The sequence below is a fragment of the Phyllostomus hastatus genome, unplaced genomic scaffold, assembly GCF_019186645.2.
Source record: "Phyllostomus hastatus isolate PE091 unplaced genomic scaffold, TTU_PhHast_1.1 phas_contig_137, whole genome shotgun sequence".
NCBI lineage: Eukaryota > Metazoa > Chordata > Mammalia > Chiroptera > Phyllostomidae > Phyllostomus > Phyllostomus hastatus.
The window spans coordinates 12548498-12570455 of record NW_025333583.1 but is presented as its reverse complement, the minus strand read 5'-3'; the positions used below and the strand labels follow the sequence as shown (position 1 = coordinate 12570455).

At 35.0% G+C, this 21958-nt stretch overlaps 1 protein-coding gene across 2 annotated transcripts in view; it reads left to right on the top strand.

Annotated features, from left to right (window-relative positions):
* The window catches only part of SPAG16 (sperm associated antigen 16), a 734031-nt gene that overhangs the window by 17090 nt on the left and 694983 nt on the right, over positions 1-21958 (top strand). For both annotated transcript variants that reach the window (XM_045853989.1, XM_045853998.1), the window contains exons 5-6: positions 6939-7076; positions 19480-19587. In XM_045853989.1, the coding sequence (XP_045709945.1) occupies positions 6939-7076; positions 19480-19587 (246 nt within the window). The remainder of the gene's footprint in view (positions 1-6938; positions 7077-19479; positions 19588-21958) is intronic.

The window sequence follows — 21958 nt, the reverse complement described above, 5'->3', positions numbered from 1 at the left end:
GTTTCATGTGTACACTTTTAACCCTCTTAAAAACTGAAGTCACTCAGTTTACGCAAAATGGATAAAATGGGTGGAAACTTTCCCATCCCCACAACTGAAACCCAGCACACCTCCCCCAAACACATCCACGTAAACACATAAATGCACATAATCAGGGTATCAGTTCAAATAAATTTATATTAAACATCTTTGTGAAATATTCGAAATGAGGTGATTTTCAAAAATCAAGAAATTAGAATATATTCTGGAGTTATATGATATAATACAAAATGACTTTATGAAGTGCTTTTCCTAATATTTTCTGCAAAATTGGTAAGGGTATTATTTCCTGCATTAAGAAATCCTACTAACAGTACTACTTTGCTTGTTTTCCATGTAGTGTAATGGTCTGCCTTTCTCTACTCACACAAATGATTGATTCTCTTTTTCTATACATTTTTCTTCATGTCAAGGAACATGCATAAAGGACCCATAGACAAAGGCAAAGGACGGGGCAGGGCTGAGGGTGGGGTAGGGAGAGTGGTGGGAGAGAAGTGGAGACAACTGTACTGGAACAATAATAAAAAATACATAAATATATAAACTGAAATTTTTTTCTTCATGTAGAAGTAAGTGGAAACATTTCAAATGATAACTGAAGACAGGATTTTTTTGTTATAATTGAAAAATTTAACTCATTGGTTATAGACTTTAGCAGATATGCTGTGTTTATTCCTTTGCTACAGCAGTAATGTCACCAGGCATGTTTTCAGAGTCCTAACATTCTTTAATGAAATATTATTAAATAATCAGATATGAAAATATGTTTGGTCTTTAAAAACCATTGCATATTATAGAAAGAAGGAATTGTATGGCATATGAAGATGCTTATAATGTTTTTTTGGATAATCCTAATTTTAAATATAGGGACAAGCTTTAATTTTTACTAATCCATCTATGGTGTAGTTTTTATCTTTTGCTTTTCTTTGGTTCTCATCTACTTGGACCATGCACATAGAAGAGATATGTTTTAATACTTTAAATTGCATATCTAATGTTAATACATTGAAAGAAGAGAACCATTTTTTATTATAGTTTAGGAAAAAGGGCAAGTTCGATGGCAGTAAAATAATATTGTTCCTACTAAATGTGGAAATTGTGTAAATGATTTTTATGAAAATGCCCCTAAAACATTTACAAATGCATTATAAGTATATTTTTGTAAAAGTAGATGATTAACTTGCAGTACTAACGAGATGAGAGATTAATGGGGTTCAGTTACCTTTGCTTCCTCTGAGAATGTGTGTTAGGGCATGTAGTGCTCACAGGGTTGGTCAGTCTAAAGTGTTAAGCGATTCCCTCATAGAAACGTGGAGCCAGCGTACTCTTCACAAACAGGTACTTGTCATATTATCTTTTCACATTTAGTCTTTTGAGTTGAGAGGAAATCTTAGGAAACTACAATTGTGGTAGGAATTTTAGAACACTAACTAAGCATACCACTTAGCATAATATTACAATCATTAAGTAAAATTTGTGTAAAATATCTTAATATATGGGTTTAATAACACTGTGGTTCAAGTAGTTTTATCCTTATCCCTGGCAGCCAGTTTGTAATGAGATTGCAGGTTGTTTGCCCTGTGATTACACTGTATTGGCTGCTTTTACTCACAAAGAGCATCTGACTTGGACCAGAGACCTTTATGTATTTTATTCTGCATAGTAGGATTATAGGAATATTAAATATATTACTTATATCATTTTTATTATGGAGAAAAAAACGTATCATTGCTATGAATTCTTTAAAACAAGGTTTTCCCATTGTTAGATTCTAAAACAAACAAACAAAAAAAAGCCCAAACCAAAAAACCCGGGAACTGAAATTTGACTTATGTCCTTTCAATCCTCAAACAGTAATTGAAGTAAATCCTTTAAATCTGGGGTCAACAAACCAAGATCCCTGGGCCAACTCTAGCCTGCCTCTTGTTTTGTAAATAAAATTTTCCTGGAACACAGCCATGACTTTTTTTAAGTTGTGGTCCGTGGCTGCTTTCACGCTATAACAACAAAGTTAATTAGTCACAGCAGAGACCGTGTGGCCAAGAAAGCTCTTTTTATTCCTTGCTGTTGACAAAAAAAAGTTTATATATATATATATATATATATATATATATGTGTGTGTGTGTGTGTGTGTGTGTGTGTGTGCGCGCATATGTAATATATATCTCTTTAGAAGAACTCTGTGGACAATGATAATTTCCCTGGTGGCAAAAATGAAGAGGGGGTTTAAAAAGGACAGAGTGTTCAGAGCGCTTTAAGCACCCTGTCCTGTATGTTAATCAGCGCTTGACTCCCCCGGGCCATTTTGCTGTTTGCTAACTGGGTCAGAGCTCAGTCACCAGAGACAGATGTTCTTGCTCTTCTTTACCTTTTCTTCTGATATTCCTCCCACCCTCTCTAACTCTCTTTCCCTGGATAGCCAAATGTTTTGAAAACAAGGTCTTTTTCTTTCTTTCTTGACTCTTTCGAGTCCTGTTTAATCCTTGCTTATCTCCAGTTTGGTCGGTGCTGAAGGTTGAGTAGTAATAAAAATGCCATCACAGGTAATAGTAAAGTTATTTATGATATTTTATTACTAATTTAAATTTTTTATTAATTATAGAAGAAATTACACATTTTGTAGTATAGTCGTGTAATTTTCTAAAAAGATAAATATTGCTGCTTTTAAGCCAATGAAGTTTGGCATAATTTATAGAATTACTCCAATGTGGGCAGTATAGTTAAAACTTTCTGGGAATGGTTAGGTTTAAAGCCAGAGCCTAGAACTAAAATTATACCTTCTGTTGCACAGCGTATGTGGGGAGTGTATGTGGTGCCGTGTGTACATTAAAGTCTCTTAGTGAAAACCACACTTTTTGTTCCTTCATCATTGAAACCTATTGCTGTTTCTTCAGTTGTTGGGATTTGACTTCTGATTATGGGTCATGTTGTAGTAATTGTTTTCTCCAGCCAGGATTAAGTTAAACACAGGAATGTTGTGACTATTCTATCCTGCTAGCTTTTACTGCACTACAATGTTAAATTTGAGCTCTGTAAACATATATGCAGAGATTTGTTTAAGTACTATGTTTTCAAGAAGGCAGGCTTGAAAGTGAATACTTAACATGTGCTTTGTAACCAAAATTAATATAGTCTTCATTAAATATGAAACATTTAAAAATATTTAAGAAGATGAATCCTAAGGTTTATCATTCAGGAAGGCACTTTGTTGTCATTTCATTAGTTTAGTATGTATTCATTATTCATGCCATTTAAAAAAAATTTTTTTTCATTATTTTTTGTTGTTCAAGAACAGTTGTCTGCATTTTTCATACTTTTTCTCATTTACTTCTCCCAACAACGCTATACAGCAGGGAGCTACTATCGCACCTCCATTGTATGGATGAGGAAGTGGGCTGAGAGAGGTTAGGGATCCAGGGTATGTGGCAGCCAGTTGCAGCCAGTCGGTGGCGGTCAACACCTCTCCTACCCATCATGCTGAATTGTGGAATTGTATAGGGGATCTTGAAAAGATGTCAGTAAAGAAATATTTTGATTTAGAGTACAGATTTGTACCTGTTTTCCATATTGACTTGAAGAATCATGGGACCAGTACTAGTTCAGCTGTTCTGTCCTTCTTGTGAAGGACTCTGCTTTCACAGTGATGTCGTGACAGTGCTGGGGAGTCCAGCATCCTCAGTTTGGGCAGTAGTTAAGGGAATTTTGTCTTCATTGGTGAAATACTTCTGTAATTCTCTTTGTAAATATGCAGGAACGATTCTCATTTGATGCTTATTACCTAGATGATTCTTTTTCTGGCTTTTATATCCTATGCCTTAAGTGCCATCTTGAAGGAAAAATAATGGTTATTCTTATTGCACTGTTTATATGTTCACTGAAATTCTGTCGTGGTAGTCATCATTTGTGGCAGTGGGTGTTAAATTCTTTTGGTATATACACACGTCTTATGAAAGCCTGTGCATTTTCTCCATGAAATATATGTATTTCTTTCTGTATCATTGTCATTAATTTATGGACCTTGTGGTGAATATGAAGAACATTAATGTAAAGTCATTGACAGTAATTCACTGGCAGTTCTATTGATAGTGTTTTATTTTCTGTTCCCAATACTTACATGACCATCTTTTTCCCCCATATGAACAGTTTCATTCTTATTTTAAGTGTAAGTGACTAAGGGGGAAGGAGTAGAGACCAGGATATTTCTTTAAAATTCACATACAGATACACCTGAGACAAAACCAAAAAATCTTATGTAGGAAAATATAGATTTGACTGAGAATATATTTCCAGAGTTTCTATATTAAAATTTCTAATTCACCTGTAGAATCATAAGTTTTAGTGTGTTTAAAGTCATGTTTGGTATTTTTACATGCATGGCATAATTTTTGCTTGGTAAGTGACTTCTGAATATTCTAAGATATATATATTGTAATGTGTTATTTGTGTTGTATTTTTACTTATTTTGTTATATGTGTATTTGCAGAGCATTTAATTTAGAGAAGGACTATATCACTGTTTTTCTTATTGACATAATTTCTGTAGTGATTTTTTTTTCTGCATTAAATAAAGCAAGTTGCTGAAAACCAATTTTATGCTTAGAAAAACCTGATGGTCCAGTTCTTCTGTCAATCCATATGTCTTTTCTTCTGAGATAAGTATAAATCACATTTCAAATATGGATAAAATAGTGAATTTATGATTAAATGGTTATCTGTTTGCTGTTTTAGAAATTGTGGCACATATTACTTAATATTGATTCAATTATCTTACCCTTGTAGATATTCCGCAGGGCTTCTCTTGATTTTTTTTCTTAATTTCAAATAACTTGTGTAACATAAAAACATGACAATTAATGTGCAATAAAAATAAAAATTTGTGATATGAAATATTGATAATTAAACATTTTTAAACTAATGTTTAGTCCATCCATAGCAAGTTTATTTTTTAACAAAATAGAGATTTGTTCATTAATAACTTTATTACTTGAAATGTTGTTATGCTCTGTTTTAGATTCAGCTTTGTTAATTTCTACATATAATGATTCCAATTGTAACTATTTACAAATCTAAATATTTCTCTGATGTTCCTTCTTATTTCACTGAAACGATAGAAGTGCCACAACTCCTGCCTGCCTCTCTACCAGCTTGCTGCCTCTGTCCTCAGAGTTACCCTTTGACCTGTCACAGGGGCTGCTCCATACACATTGTCATCTAAGGCCACTCCTCCTCTTCCCTGCTGGACCCCAGCTCCTCTGGCCTACTCAAGGACATTGCTCATGCAGTTGTCCCCTTTCTGTCCTGCACTGTAAACTTCCCCCTTTCTGCTAGATCACTCTCATAAACATACAGACATGCAATAATATGTCATATATTAAAAGAAAGGAGAAATCAAAAAATACCCTGAACTCCATATCCTTTTCTAGGTTCATCATGATTTCTTGGCTCTGCTTAAAGCATATCTCCTTGGAAAAGTTTGTTACCACAAATCTTTTTCAACCCTCTGATACCTCTAGGTCTACTTCCTTTTCCATGACTCTCCTGAAACTTTTTTGAGTGACTTCACCTTGCCCACCCTCCATGCAGCGTTTATCACTGTCATTCATTTCTTTCTTCTCACCACACTTTTTTCACTTGGTCCCTGAGGCACTGCTCTCATATTTGCCCAGTACCTCACTGCTTCCTCTGTGTTTTCAGTCTCTGTTTAGCAGTATTCCTTTTCTCCTCATTCTTCAGACAGTCCTTGGACTCTTCACTTCTGTCTTTACATATTGCAGTGAACACGAATGGGAAGAATTTGTTGGTTTCTTTAACCACCCAATGTCTACTGTGTTTGTACTCATCTCAGTAAATGGCTCTCTGCTGTTCACCCAAAAACCTGGGAGTCATCCTCGACTTCTCTTTTTAACCAACACCTGACAGCTGATATATAATAAAGTCCTGCTGGCTCCACCTTTATAAGTATATCCAGAAGGGACCCGTCTTCCATAATCTCTACTGCTACCCATTTTGTTCATGCCACCATTCTCTCTCTCCTGGACTATCGCAGCAGTCTCCAGCCTAGGCTCTCTGATTCTGTTCTTGCTACTCTAGAGGTAGTTTCTTTAAACAAATGCCAGACAAGTCTTTTAAAAACATAAATCAGATCTGTGTCACTTATCTCTCAAAGCCTGCCTGTGACTTCAGTCCGATTCAAAGTCAAATCACATCCCTCTCTCTGGCCCCCTCCAGTTTTCTTGACCCATCTCTCACCACTCTGCCTCTTGCCCAGTTAGTTGGCTCCATCTCTGGATACTCTAGATATACTGGCTTTTCTCTCTCTATTTTACATGCTAAGCACTTCCTTGTCGCAGGGCCTTTACATTTGCTTTCCTATCAGCCGAGAATGCTCCTCTCTCACATCTCCACATGGCTTATTCCCTTATTTCCTTCAGTTCTCTGCTCAAACGTCACTTTGTCAGTCACACTTTCTCTGGACACCCTACACAAAATAAATAAAATGGAGAGTGCAAACAACCCCATCACTCTCCGCTTCAGCATTTCTGTCTCTCTTACCCTGCTTTATTTTATTCATACAGAACATATCGCTATCCACACTAGAGTGAAAACTCCATAAACTCAATGAGATACAGCCTTGAACCATTTTGTTAATTTTTCCAAGTGTCTAGATTAGTGCATGAAACCTAGCAGATGTTCAGTTATATTTTATGCACCTGATGATATTAGTCCCTTACAATTCATTAATCTTTAGAAAGAATTTATGAGTGTTGACATTTTTATACAAGTAATATTGCAAACTAATTTCTGTAAAGATTCCCTAAAGCTTAAGTTTTGAGTTGTACATAAGTTAAGCAAATTAGAAAGAAGAAACAACATAAAGCTTTTTGTTTCATTTTATTCTAGGTACGAGTTAATACAGAAGGGTATAACTGAAGTTAGCGGTGCTGGGAACGTCCCAGATGTGTACACCCAGAATATGCTTTTAGAAAATGAAAACAAAAATTTGAAGAAAGACTTGAAGCACTACAAACAGGCAGCTGAGTATGTTAGTTTTAATTGACTTTTTTTCTTTATTTTGGACTACATAAAAATAAAGAGTTAAGTGAGGCTAATATGTGGGTGGTGGTTAATGTACCAGAACTTTAATTCTGGAGAACTGAATTATATTTAAGTTCTAGTTGGAAAGAATGTCAAAGGTTTCTAGCAAACTAATTGGACATGTGACTAGAACATTCCCAATTGTAACTCAAGTAGAGTGGAATGCAGGGCATTGTGTAGGAGATGGTTAATTTGTTGTATAACTTTCACCTCCCTATGTATTTTGATAATCTTTTCACGGTTTGTCAGATCTTCCCCTGTGAGGATAAGCTAACTCCTGAAATAATAATACAGTTACAGAAATCAGAGAGGAACGAAGAAGTTGGTGTATTTCTGGTAGAAGAATTTCAGCATTTGAAAATTTCCCAAAGGAAACTGTTATTTAGAAATTTTCCAGAATAAATTTATACATAGAGGAGAGACTTAACAAAAGTCAAATCTCTCTGCATCTTTCTTTCTTTTTAAAAAAAAATAATGGAAGACATGCAGTTTTGGGTGAGTAAATTTAAATAAACAATGTTATACTGGCAAAGACCAATATGTGAATGTGTTGACCTGTGTAAATCTACTTATCTAAGACAATGTTAGATGGAAAATCAATGCTTACATATTGAGTAAAGACAGTTCGAGGTTTGTTCATTAATTCCTATTAAACATATTTAAAGAAGAGCTTTCTTTGTTAAAGAATCATATTAAAACAAAAAAATAGATTAAAATGCCACATGGGAACATAATATTTTTAAGATCTTTGTAAAAATGTTTACCTTAATGAAATAAGACTTTATTGCATACCGACAGAAACATTTAACATAAGTTCCTACTTTTAAAAGGTGGTGGTAAATTGTTATTTATTCAGTTACGTATACACTTATAGAAATGTTTTTTCAAGTTATATGAATTTCATATTATGTGTGGATGTGCTGCTTGGCATTTTACATTTTAGGTAGAAGTGTATGATGATCCATAGAATAATGTGCTGCAAGGGCCAGCGGTCTGTCTATTCTAGGTTCCAGTTCTCCGAAGCAATTCACGCTGTTGGCCCCAGCGCTCACTGGGATCTTGTACAGACACCTAATGGAAGCACTGGGCATTTGACACAGCAGATTTTTCAGAGTGCTGCCTGGCATCCTGCTTCTGTTCCTACATCCTTTGCATCATTGCTTGAGTTCACTCATTTTCTTTTGAATAGAGATTCTTTGTGAAATGAATTTTGCCCCAGTGGTATTAAATAATCCTTGTTGATTATTGGTTGTTTATGTTTAATAATTATACTCAATACCATATAAACTATTAGGAAATGAAGTTATTACTGTAATGTTAGAAGAAACCATGATTAAAACAGATATCATTCAGATCTGTCCCTTGTTTATGTTTGCTAAAGTATTAGATTACTGAATGTTTATAAAATATACTTTAGTTACTAAAATGTAGTGTTAGTTTCAATGACTTATGGTGATCTCTCAAATGTGTCTTATTTGATATAAGTAAACTTGAACAAATTAGAAAAGGAAGGTATTTATTTGCTTTAGTCTACCTGACATAGAAAATTTGAAGGAAAGATAACTGGCCCTTGGTAGAAATATTTATTTCATGGAGTGAATATTAGGCTCATCGTCTTTTCACAGCGCACTTTGGTGAAGTGTGTCCCTGCAGCCTAATGCTGCTGGGGACATTCTCAGAAAACGGAGAGTGAAATTTTGTAAAAAGATCCTTAAACTATATCTGTTATGTTAGAAGTTTGCCCAAGTAGTAATATTTCATCACACAGGTTTTTAAATTTGACTTGAAAGGCTACTTTCCAATAGGAATCAATGATAAACATGGGATTTCCATTGTGGATTTTGCCCTAAAGTTTTTCTTTTTAGGATTAAGGGCAATTCTTAAAGCAAGATTTGTTATCTATTGTCTTGATTATACTGGTAGTATTTAATGATATATCTAGAAAAATCAGAGAGATCATAAAGTTATATGCTTAATATTTATCTAGGGGAGAGTTGCCCTGGAAAGAGTATTGAACTTGAAGTTCAAATACGTAGCTTCTAATATTCTACTTATTAACTCAGCTTTCTTATTGTTAAGCTGGGAATAATTATACGTAATATTATTAACTCCTAGGGAGTGATGTGATAATTAAAAGAGACAAGCTGTGTTAGAGAGCTGTGCAGATGACAGAGTGCTTTGAAAACGGCAGCTATTCCTGTCTGCAAAGGCTGTCATCCCTAGCTTTCTTCAGTCCTCACATTGTTAACATTTTTAAAAATTCGGCAGTGATGAATCATGAAGGAAGAAATGAAAAGGGAAAATATTTTACTCTGAAATATCATTTGAATTGCTGTAATTAAAAATGAAATTGTTTTTCTGTTGTAAGCAATGCTAATTTTAGAACAGAGGGTTTTCCTATACTTGCTACAAATGTAGACTATATTCTAAAATAAAAAATATATGTATATGTGGTGACAGATGTCAGACTTATTTAATATATATAAAATCATTATGTTTACACCTGAAACTAATATTTTATGTCAATTATACCTCAATATAAAAAATTTTTGGGGGAATAACTTTCTGGAAGTTTTCTTTATAGATGTTTTTAAGAGGAAAATGTATCATTAAAAAAGATTTATACTTACATTGAAGGTAAAAGTGTATTATGTTCTAGTTACTGGAGAGGAATGATACAGTAGTAGTTTGATATGCTTTTTTTGGAAAAGGAGACTACAACTGTACTTTTATTTTGAAATGTATATCAATTATTATTTTAAATGCAGAGATGTAGAATTTAAGTGTGATCTGCCGCACTTTTGTGAAGAATTGTTTGTTTAATAAAGACTAGAAAGTATCACTGGAGTTATAAAGTCTTCCACAGTTAAGACACCGTTTTTCGAACCTTGTTGTATTTGGTAGTTGACGTGTCACAGTATCGACCTCAGTTTAAGGCCTATAACTATTGCAAGTTTAATTAATTAGGAACCTGTTTGTTCGGTGTTGTTTCTTATCTTGACTAGCATTTTCTGTCTCATTTCCATAATGTAGGTATTGTACATCATATTCTCAGTCTGATGGTTTGCTCCTGAAAACATCATTGTACTTTCACATCCTGTAGTCTGGCTCTCTCCCCTCCTGTTCTAGTTTTCACTGCTCTTCTCCCTCAGCTCTGTGACAGCATTCTCTTCTGCCTTTCCTTCTGCCTTTCCTTCTGCCTTGTGGGCAGCCTTCTTTTTCTCCTCTCCTCGCCATCCTGCTGACACCCTAAGACACTACTGTCCAATAGGAGAGCCATTAACTGCACGTGGATGTTGGCAGATACAGCATGTGTCAGGTGGTGGTAGGTGTTGGGAGGAAACATAACGTGGGTAAAGGAGACAGAGATAAATGGGGCGTTTTGTACATGGGCTGGGGAGAGAAGTCCTTTCACTGTTTGAAGATACTGACAGAGAAGGACGGACGCGTGTGAACTTGGGAAAGGGAATTCCAGGCAGAGGGAAAACGGAGTACAAAGAGTTTATGGTGGGGACAGCTTGGCTTGTTTGGGGCTTAGCAAAGGAGACCATAGAGACTGGAACCAGGGGCTAACTGGTAGAGTCCTTTTGTAGATTTTTTCTTTTGTCCACTGAGTGGAATGTGAGGCTAGTGGACAGTTTTGAGGAGTTGGCGCTGGTGTAGGAAATGCCTGGATGGAGGGACATGATAGAAATAGGGAGAACATTATTATATCCTGCACAACCTTCCTATAGATTGACTTAGCTGGCTATGACACAGTGATAATAAAGTCAGACGAGCTCCTTATGGGACAATTAAGTTCCAGCATCTGCTGTTCTGAAACTCTTCATTACTAATCCCACTCAAGCTTTGGTTCAGAACAGATCAGGTGTTCATGATAGAGCAGCACAAATGCATGATGCTCTGCCATGTATTAGATGTGAGAATATAATTTTTACTCACTTCCCCCGTATGTAAGTGGGGTAATACTACCTGCCCTTGATGGGATCATTTAGAAGTGGTTAGCACAATATCTGGTCCATGGTAAGTGCCAAATCAGTCTTCTGTATTACAAAACCTTTTAAAAGTAACAGTCACTATAGTTTACAGTTGTGTATTCTATTTCCTTATTCATTTTTCTTTATACTTTGGCAAAGTGATGGAGGCAAAGACTGCTTGTCTCATCCATCACAGCATAATGAGTGTGGTATCTAATGTACAGTATATGTTAAGTGGGTAGAATAGTATCATTATCATCTTTATCAAGCTTATCATTAGCATCAACAACAATACCTGAATAAAAAACCAAGCGTGGTATTTCTTCTAGAAGGCGGGTGCATAGCAATTTACTTGTTTACTTACGTTACCTTTTTAATCCTTAAAAAGTAATGATGGAACTGGAAAGCATCATGCTAAGTGAAACAAGCCAGGTGGTGAAAGAGAAATACCATATGATCTCACCTATAAGTGGAACCTAATCAACAAAACAAGTGAGCAAAATAGAATCAGAGACATGGAAATAAAGAACAATCTGGCAGTAGCCAGAGAGGAGGGGGGAGAGGGATAATAGGGGATAATATGGGAAGGGTCATCAGGGAACCTATATAAGGGACACATGGACAAAGCCAAGGGGGTGGGTTTGAGGGTGGGAGGTGGGGATGGGTGGGGCAGGGAGAAGTGGTGGGGGAGAAATGGAGACAATTTTACCTGAACAACAGTAAAAAAAATAAAAAGTATATAGAAAGTAAACAAAATAGAATAATAATCCTCGTGGGCCTTATCAGCACATCATCAGTTTACTGCCAATATTTAATTCCTACCCCCAGTTATGCTCCACCCCACAAATAATGTACTAACTTTTAGAGTTATTTTTACAGTTAATATGCATGAGCTGAAATGTACAAGTTAGAGCTATATTATTTGGATGAACAGATGATGTCTTGTAACTTCATAACCACCTTGATACTTAGAATATTTCTATGTATTCAGAAACTTCCCTTGCCTGCTTGCTTCCACATTTCCTGCCCAATCAGCCACTGCTTTGATTTTTCTCACCTTAGATTAGTTTTGCCTGTTTGAGAGCTTTATAAATAGAATCACAAAAGGTTTAGTCTTCGTGTTTGGCATCTTACACTCGGCATCAAGTCTGTAAAATTTATGTATAATTTTTGTGTCTATCACAAATTTACTCTCCTTTAGTGCAATGTACTGTTCTGTCGTATGGTATATACCACAGTTTGTTGATCCCTTTTCTATTGATTTGTTCCTAACTGTGGTTATCATGAATAATACTGTTAGGAACATTTGTGCACAGATATTTTTGAGGGAATATGTTTTCTTTATTCTGTATAAAAAGTGAGTTGTGGAATTTCTGGATCGAAGGGTAGATGTACATTTAACTGTATAAGAAATTGGCAGTCCATTTCCAACATAAAAGCTGGGCCATTTTTCACTCTCAGCAGCAGCGTGCATGGGAGGTCCTGTGGCTTCACATCGTCACCGCACAGGGTTGCTAGTCTTTTCCATTTTAGCGTTACAGAGTGGCAGCTTGTCGTGGTTTAAATATGCATGTTCCTGATAATTAGTGATATTTAACTCATTTTGAGTGCTTATTTGCTGTGCATTTAACCTGCTTTTGTGTAAATCTTTTGCCCCGTTTTATTTGGATTGTAGTGTTTTTGTTTCATTGTTGGGTTGTAAGAGTTCTTTATATATTCTGGATAGATGTGTTTTTCAGAATATTTCTCCCAGTTTATGAGTTGGCTCCTCAATTTTGTAATGATGTCTTTGAATAAGCCGAGGTTTTAAATTTTGATGACATCTTTCTTAGGTTTTTATATACTATTGCTTTTGACATTTTGTAAGAGACCACTGACTATTCCCAGGTCACAGAGGTACTTTCTCATATTTTCTTCTAAAATCTTCAAAGATTTAGAATATTTTTATCTTTAATTTTTATATATGATGTCAGGGAGGATGTAGAGGTTAATTTTCTGTGGGAATATTCAGTTGTTCCAGCACCATTCTTTTTTGTTTGTATTGTTGTTCAATTACATTTGTCCACATTTTCTCTCATTACTCTCCCAGCACCATTTTTAAAAAGAATTTTGATTTGTCATTGAATACCTTTGGCATTTTGTTGAAAATCAATTTATGCTGTAGTTGTGAAGATATTTCTAGACTCAGTTCTGTTCCATTCATCTGTTTGTTTATCCTCATGCTAATACCATACTCTTGATTATTATACTTTAAGTTCTTTTTTAAAAAATAGATTTATTGGGGTGACATTGGTTAATGACATATGAGTTCCAGGTGTTTAATTCTAAAATACACCATGTCTATTGCATTATGTGCTCACTACCCAAAGTTGACTCCCCATCCCTCACCATATGTTTGACCCTTTTTATCCTCCCTCTACCCTTAAGTAGGTTCTTTTTTAAAAATTAATTAATTTATTTATTTTTAGAGAGAAGGGAAGGGAGGGAGAAAGAGAGGGAGAGAAGCATCAGTGTGTGGTTGCCTCTCATGCGTCCCCCACTGGGGACCTGGCCTGCAGCCCAGTCATATGCCCTGACTGGGAATGGAACCAGTGATCCTTTGCTTCTCAGGCCAGCACTCAGTCCACTGAGCCACACCAGCCAGCGCATCCTTAAGTGAGTTCTTATAGTCAGATGGTACAAGTCTTTCAGTTTTGTTCTTTTTAAAAGAAATTTTGGTGATCGTAAGTCCTTTGTATTTGCATATAAATTTTAGAGTCACTTTGTATATAGGAAGGCAGGTATGTGATTAGTATTGGAATTTACTTGAATTTATAAATTAGGGAAGAATGTGTGTGTATGTGTTTACATATACATACATTTTGGGGGAGAGGATTGATATGTTTTTAAGTTTTAGTATTCTATTCATACAATATCTCTTTTTTTTCCCCTATGGAACACAGGTAGGAAACTCTGCTTTAATATTTTTAATGGAAATAGAAAATACATAGACGTGCATACACCATAAGTATACAGCTGGATGAATTCTTGCAAAGCATGTAACCCACACATAGATCAAGAAACAACATTGTCACCATTCCAGGCACTCCTTTGTAGTTCCTTCCACTCGCTCCTCCCCTATAAGGATAACTTTTCCTCAGACTGACATAGATTTTTTTTGTACTTTTGAGCTTTATAGAAACAGGCTCTTTTTGTGTCTGTTTTCCTTTACTCAGTGTTATGTTTGTGAGATTTATATGTATTCAGCATGTATTTGTAGTTTTTATTCTCCTTGTTGTAATCCCTTGTATAGTGTTTCCAGTTTTTGATTATTATGATCAGTTGTTAGTGATTGTAATTTTTTACAACTGCTTTTTGGTCTTTTCACAGCCAGCTCTTTACTAGAATATTCCTCCCAACTCCAAATGGAAATCTGAGGTAGAATTCTTTTATGTTACCTCTCTTCATTGTTCTTTATTCCTTCCTTTTATTTGTTTACCTACCCCACCCCACCCACAGCCTTCTAGTTCTCTAAAAGGAGCACACTGGTTCCATATCTGCTCTCTTTTTTCCACTCTGACTTGCAAGTCGAAAGCCAAAGAGACAGTTTCTGGAGTCTCATGAGAAGCCTATGCAAAAATACTTATCAGATTTTCCTATGGACCTTAAGGTTGTCCATAAATAAGGACTTGAAAATGCTGCATATGTGCTTTATATTTTCCCCAAATTTCACTCTGGGATTTCACTTACACCTTTTGAACATCTTAATTTCACTTGCTCTGTCACAGATGGATGAGGCCCAGGTTACTTTGGTTTCGGATCTGGTACTTAGCAGAAGGTCTCTTAATACCCAGTAATACTGATATGTGGTGTGGCATGTCTGCATATGAGCATCTGACTTTGTGTGAGCCCCCCATCCTTTCCCAGTGAGCTCTGCTTGTTTTCACTTGGCCTGTGTATACATTTGATTCCTGCCCATCCCAGTGTTTCTTCTGTCAATCTCAAGCTTCCAGTTTTTACCATGGGTATCTTTTTTTTTTGTATTTTTTATTGACATTTAAAAAATTGTTGTTCAAGTACAGTTGTCTCCATTTCCCCTGCACCACTTCTCCCCACCCCAGCCATCCCCACCTCCCACCCTCTATCCTACCTCCTTTTGACTTTGTCCATGTGTCCTTTATGAAGGACATGTGTCCTTCATAACCATGTGTCCAAGGTTACTTCACAACCTTTCCCCCAGTCCCCCAATAACCCCTCCACCCTTCGCTCTGGTTACTGTCTGTCTGTTCTTTATTTTCAATGTCTCTGGTTATATTTTTTGCTTGCTTATTTGTTTTGTTGATTAGGTTCCACTTATAGGTGAGATCATATGGTATTTGTCTTTACCACCTGGCTTATTTCACTTAGCATAATGCTCTCCAGATCTGTCCAAGCTGTCGAGAGGGTAGGAGCTCCTTATCTTTAATGCTGTATTTTATAAAGGAGCTTGAAATTTATGCCTTTTACATCTGATTATCCAGTGTATATATTTCATTTTTACATTGTGAGCTCCATGTAATAGGGACTGTGTCTTGTGCTCAGCACAACCCTGGACCTGTCTACAGCTGTTCCTGGCAAACAGGTGGGGGTGTAAATGAATCTGTGCTTTTGGCATTTTGGTTCTTTAGTTAAGCAGTTAAGCTCTTAATGATTTTTAGAGTAGTTAATTGATGATTTTGGCCCCTTTCATGGAATTATTTTGGAATAGGAATCATTTATTTCCCCTTCATGGTGGAAATTGGAGCAACTTTTTATAGAGTTAAGTCTTGCCCCATTTATAGTACTGTCTTCCTTTGCTAGACTATGTTAAGGAAATACAATGCAGACCAGAAAAAGTTTTATTGAGAAGCCAGAAGATTAGGCAGAAAAATGATACTGATTGGGATTATTAATTAAAATATTAAAATGTACCATTAAAATACTGAAATACTTTCTTTTACCTTCTCCCAGAAAGTATAAAGAAATTATAATTAAACTGCAATTAATTCTGAGGAAAAATCAAGTGCTTTACTATGGGGTCCTACTTGCACTTACAAAATTCCCTTCTATAAAAGGTCAAAGAGTACCCAGCTTCTCCAAAGACCCATTTAATGAAATGACTTTCAGAAACAAACACTGTGGAAATAAAGATAATAATGAGGCCCATAAAATTTTATGCTCTAGTGTTTAGGTAATTGCTTGTTAAATTAAGACAGTATTTTTTTCTGGACATGGGTATAGCCCTTTCTTTTTTGGTTAAGAATATAATGAAAGTTTTCTTATAGTCTGGTTGAATTCCATTTTGTCTATTTAAAACTTATTCCAATATTAATTTTACTGGGTTAAACTAATTTATTTATAACCAATCGAAGACAATAAAATAATTGGTTATCATGTAGTATTGTTATCAGAAAATACATTGATTCAAGTTTGCACATGTGAAAAAATGAAGGTTTGCTTTGACTAGTGTAGGTAAACCAGAATATGTTTATATGCTCCCTTTTGCCAAATTATTTTAACAAAATAACTCAATAAACCTATTATTAAATGGTTACTCTAATATACTTAGATAGAACTATTCAGCTAATAAAATCACTTTGCTGGGCATCCACTTAAAAATAATTTTTTAGAGCACATTTAAATTATAGTCATGTGGAAACATGGAGTTTTGGGGAGAATGTTTTTATAGTATGGTAATAATATGAGCATATTAATATTTTATACTTTAATTGTAGATTTTGATATGCTGGTTTCCTGAAATGGGGATGTTATATAGTGATGTGATCTTCCCATTTCCTTAAGGGAAGAAGCATGTAAAAGTGTGTTCTTTATGATAGATAAATCTAAATACAGTGTTTCGTGGCATAACTCTCACTTCATTGTACTTGAAATAGAATCTCTCTGGTTTCTGTCTTAATAAAAGTTTATTTTTAACACAACATGCTTTGCCAATATGATGAGAAAACACTATATAGCTTAAAATATTAATTGCTTATGAATATTTTAAACTTTATTTTTTAGTACTTCTTTTATGTTCCTTTTATTAAGCAGATGGGCAGCTGGAAGGTCATAATAGGAAAAGCATCACCATGAAATGAATTTAAATTGTTCTACCGAGCAGACTTCATTTGTGCAAACAGAAAGCAAGTCCCAGAAAACCAATTTAATGGTCAGAAAAACTTTAAGGTCTAATACTTCAATCAATTCCTATGCTTTCTTTTCTTGGATGAGTACAAATGGGCCTTTAAATGTGTATTTAAAAAGTGAGTTGATGCAATGCTGCACATTTGTGGTTCTGCTTAAAAACTTTCCAGCATTGTTTTTCTACATGCGAGGTGAGGCAAAAGTAGCTATGCAGTTGTGAGTACATGAAACTCATTCCTGTGCTATTATTTATTAATTATTTTATTATTTGCCATATGAGCAACTGTAAACCTAGTTTTGCCCACCCCTGTATTTGTAAACCGATTTTGGCTTTACATTTCAGATAAGATAAATAAAACATAAGTTTATTTATATAATTCATCAAGTTGTTTAAGCAGTCTTATTAGATATAAAATAGATGTTCATAAAAGTTTTTATAACTATATTTATAAATATAGTTTTACTGATGATTATGAATTTTGATATTTTTGGTCCATTACAGGATATCTATCTATTGGCATGCCCCCTATTTTAGGTAGATAAATTTAGTTGTTATAGAACTTAAATATATCTTTTCTACTATATTAAATAGCAGTAGTAATGGGATGATGATTGCATTAACATTTACTGAATATTTTCTATGTGCCAGACAGCATATAAACCAATTTACGTGCTTTCTTCTAAATGAATGAGAATTCAGGTTTTCTTGTGTTTTCACAACTAAATGTCAACTCAGACATTTGCTTTTTCCAATCACTCTACTTAAATTCTCCCCTTCTCTTCATGTACTACTCACTAGCCACATGGTGGTGGCAGAGGGGGTCTTTATTAGTCCCTCTTCATTCACACACAAAGAGGGTTAAAAATGGAAAGAATGAATTATTTGTTCATCTGATAATTGGCACATTCATCAGATGATTTTTCCAGACAATATTTTAATGAGTATTTTCCTGCACCTTCAATATGTTAGCATGGAAATGAAGTGGAGGATTAGATGGTGGGAGTAGACCATGAGTATTGTGACATGTTGTTTATTTACATGTAATAAACACTACAATAGTGGTGGTAAAAGAAAGAGCAATACCAGTCATCCTCACTAAAATGGGAAGGGATGGGGGAAAAAAGAAGGAAACTTGGAAAAATAGACAGGCCCCTGTCACCATATGCCCCATGTGACTTGATCTTGCAGCAAGAATTCTCACTGATCATAATATGCTCTATCAGGAGCCTGAACACTTAACCTCATCCCACTGTTTGGCTGCATGCCAGTCACTGCTCCTCCGTGATTACTCCGACATAGCTCCTAGAGCAGAAATCTTTTTGCATGCATTTGTTTTATGTGAATCTGCATTTTGAAATACTGGGATATGAAGAGGCAGATTCACTCCATTATGATCATCTTGTGAGAGATGTCAGCACTCTGCTTCAGTCTCTCTGTTTGCAGAATGTGAGGGTTTCAGTACTTTGTCATTTAACTAAGGCTGTTGGATAACTACTTTTTCATTTTAAATCACATTTTACATTTTTATATTGAAACTGACATACTATGGGATGAGTGAAATATTTCCATTAATTTTTCACATACAGTCTGGGCTTAAAATTAATATTCTTGCTTTACACCAGGAGTTCGTAGAAGATATATCTACTTGAAAAATGCTTCAGTATTTCAATACTGAATTTGAAGACCTTTCTTATCAAATTACCAACTATTTTAGTAATATGATCTGCTGGTGGTGTGTATTTCTCATTTGTATTACCAGAATAAAAGCTTGGTTTTTCAGAACTTATATTATTAGAACTAAACAACCCAGTGCATTCTCTTTTAATTATGTATTCAAGCAAGTTCAGAATTAAATTTTGTAAACTCTTTTCCTTGTAATTGTCTTTGAATTATCCTATTTTATATGTATTTCAATTTTGTAAACAAATTCTTTTTGTAAGTGGATGGATTATAAGTTATTTTGGCAGCATATCTTTAATTTTCCTTTACTTAAATAAAATGTGAATGAATGCTATTTTTGAAATTACAGGTAGGTTTTGGCTCACTCACCACCCCCCTATCCTAATATACATTAGGGTGTTTGGGACCCTTCACTGAGAATTATAATGGAATCTTTGTTTTTTGATTTTCTTTTGAATTGCTCAATACTGGATTTTAACTGATGATTAAACAATTTTTTAGAAAGGGATTAGCAGTAATGTTTAAAGTTATCACTGTTATTTTTCAGCAAGGCTAGAGAAGATCTGCTTAAAACTCAGAAAGAACGAGATTTTCATCGAATGCATCACAAGCGAATAGTCCAAGAAAAAAACAAATTAATTAATGACCTTAAAGGGTAAGCTGCTAATATTCGTTGACGTATTTGTTTGCTTGCTTGCTTGCTTATTTATTTATTTATTTAATTTATTTATTGTTCTGTCCCAGTTGTCCTGCCTTTTTCCCCATTGTTCTTCCCTACCTTGTCCCCCCCAACTCCCACATTTATTAAAGAATTATTTAATTAGTGTTTTAGGAACTTGGTTATGGCAGAAGGTTTCAGGTAATTTTATTCAGTATTTATTGAGCATATGCCATGTGCCAAAGTCTATACTGTGCATCTAACATACGAAGATGAGTGAGTTTAGGTTCTTGCTGTCCTGTACTCTCCTGTCTGCCAAGGCAGCTCGGCCATCTCCACCTTGCCCAGGGCTGACTGGCCCTTTTCCTAGGTTTCTAAGAGGCACTCCAGGAGTGAGTTCACCTCATTCACTAGAGTTCTTGCTCCAAAACATGTAAAATTCAGTGTTTTAAGGAAGCAGTTCAAGGGCAATTAATTATTGTTTATCCAGTCTTAGTATATAGCCCTTTTTCTCAAGTACCTCAAAGTTCACTCTTTGGGGTACTCTGCTGGTTCCTGTTAGTGTGTGCTGATTACTTGTCGGAGCAGTTTGGATATATAGTCTCTTTCTTCCCTTGTCAGACCATTAGCTAGGCAGTCAGGAGAAGAGGAAGTAGCAGTAACTCCAGGAGGAGGTCTTGCGTCTTGTGGTGAAGATCTCTAAAGCAGCATTTTCCAGGGGAGGAGGCCACAGGGCCTGAGGAGAGGGGCTACAGAACTAATAACCTCAGGGGCATCCCAAGAACCCGAGAAAAAGAGGTATTTTCATATAAATAATTAGAAAAGAGTCAGTTCATCAGGAAGACAAATGCATGAATCTAATAGAGGTATAAGAGTTCCAAAGTATATGGAGCAAATCCTGATAAAATAGAAAAAAATAAATAGTTCCACATTTGCAACTGGAGATTTTAACACTCCATTTTTAGCAATTAGTAGAAAAATAGGCAAAAAATTCTCTAAGCCTATAGAACAAGACATATTAATTGAGCATAATTGACCTTTCTTGAATTCTACTTTGGATTTTGTAAGTGTACATGGAATGTTCACCAAAATAGGTCTGATGCTGAGCCATAAAGTAAGTCTACTAATTTAAAAGAATTCATGTTTGTAAAATATGTTCTCTGATTAAGCAAAATTAAATTAAAATTTGATGACACAAAGCTCTTTGGAAAATTTCCAATTACCTGGAAATTTCTAAGTTACATTTCTGAGTAACCTGTGAGTCAAAAGAAGGACAGAAGAAAATATTTTGAATTGACTGATTAAAAATGCAGCATTTTAAAATTTGTCAAATGAAGCCAAAGCAGTACTTAAAGTGAAATCGATAACTTTAAATGCTTATATTAGAAAAGAAGAAAATTTTAAACCAGCAATCTAATCTTGTACCTTAGAAGCTCAAAAAAAAAAAAAACACCCAAACCCCAGAAAACAAATTAAATAGAAAGAAAGAGAAAGCAATGAAATAATAAAAATAAGATCTGTAACAAATAAACTAACAAAGGGACAAGCAAAAGAAGAAAATCAACTAACTTATATATTGGTTTTACAGTATAATAAAACTGAAAAAATTGATAATGGAATTGAGAAACTTTCAGTAGACTAACCATTACAAAATGTTGGCAAGTTGTACTATAAATTGCAATCCAGGAATTCATCTATGTATTTTTTTCTAAGAGAAATGAAGATCTATAACCAAAACATATCTTATGTGACTGGTATAAGAATGTTCATATCAACTTTATTCATAATAGCCCCAAACTCAAAACAATCTGTTCTTCATCAGCAGAATATTGCGTTAACATATTTTGGATTATATGTACAAGGAAATACTACTCAGAATAAAAATGAATGAATTAATGATATATACAACAATATGGAAGAATCTGAAAAACATTATACTGAATGAAAGAAGTCAGTGTCAAAAGAGAACATATTCTATGATTCCAAATATATGAAATTCAACAGTCTTCTGAGAGACTAGAAATGCTCTATATTTTAGTAACAATGTGGACTATCTGGGCATGCATATTTTTAAAAAGCTTTTATTTATTTATTTTTAGAGAGTGGAGAAGGGAAGGAAAACAAGAGGGAGAGAAACATCAATGTGTGGTTGCCTCTCGTATGTCCCCGTTGGGGGCCTGCTGTACAACCCTGGCATGTTCCCTGACTGGGAATGGAACCAGTGACCCTTTGCTTCACCGGCCCACACTCAACCCACTGAGCTACACCAGCCAGGGCTCTGGGCATGCACATTTATGAAAATTCTAAATTGTGACATTTAAGATCTATATATTTTATTCCATGTAAATTACACTTCAATAAAAAAGTA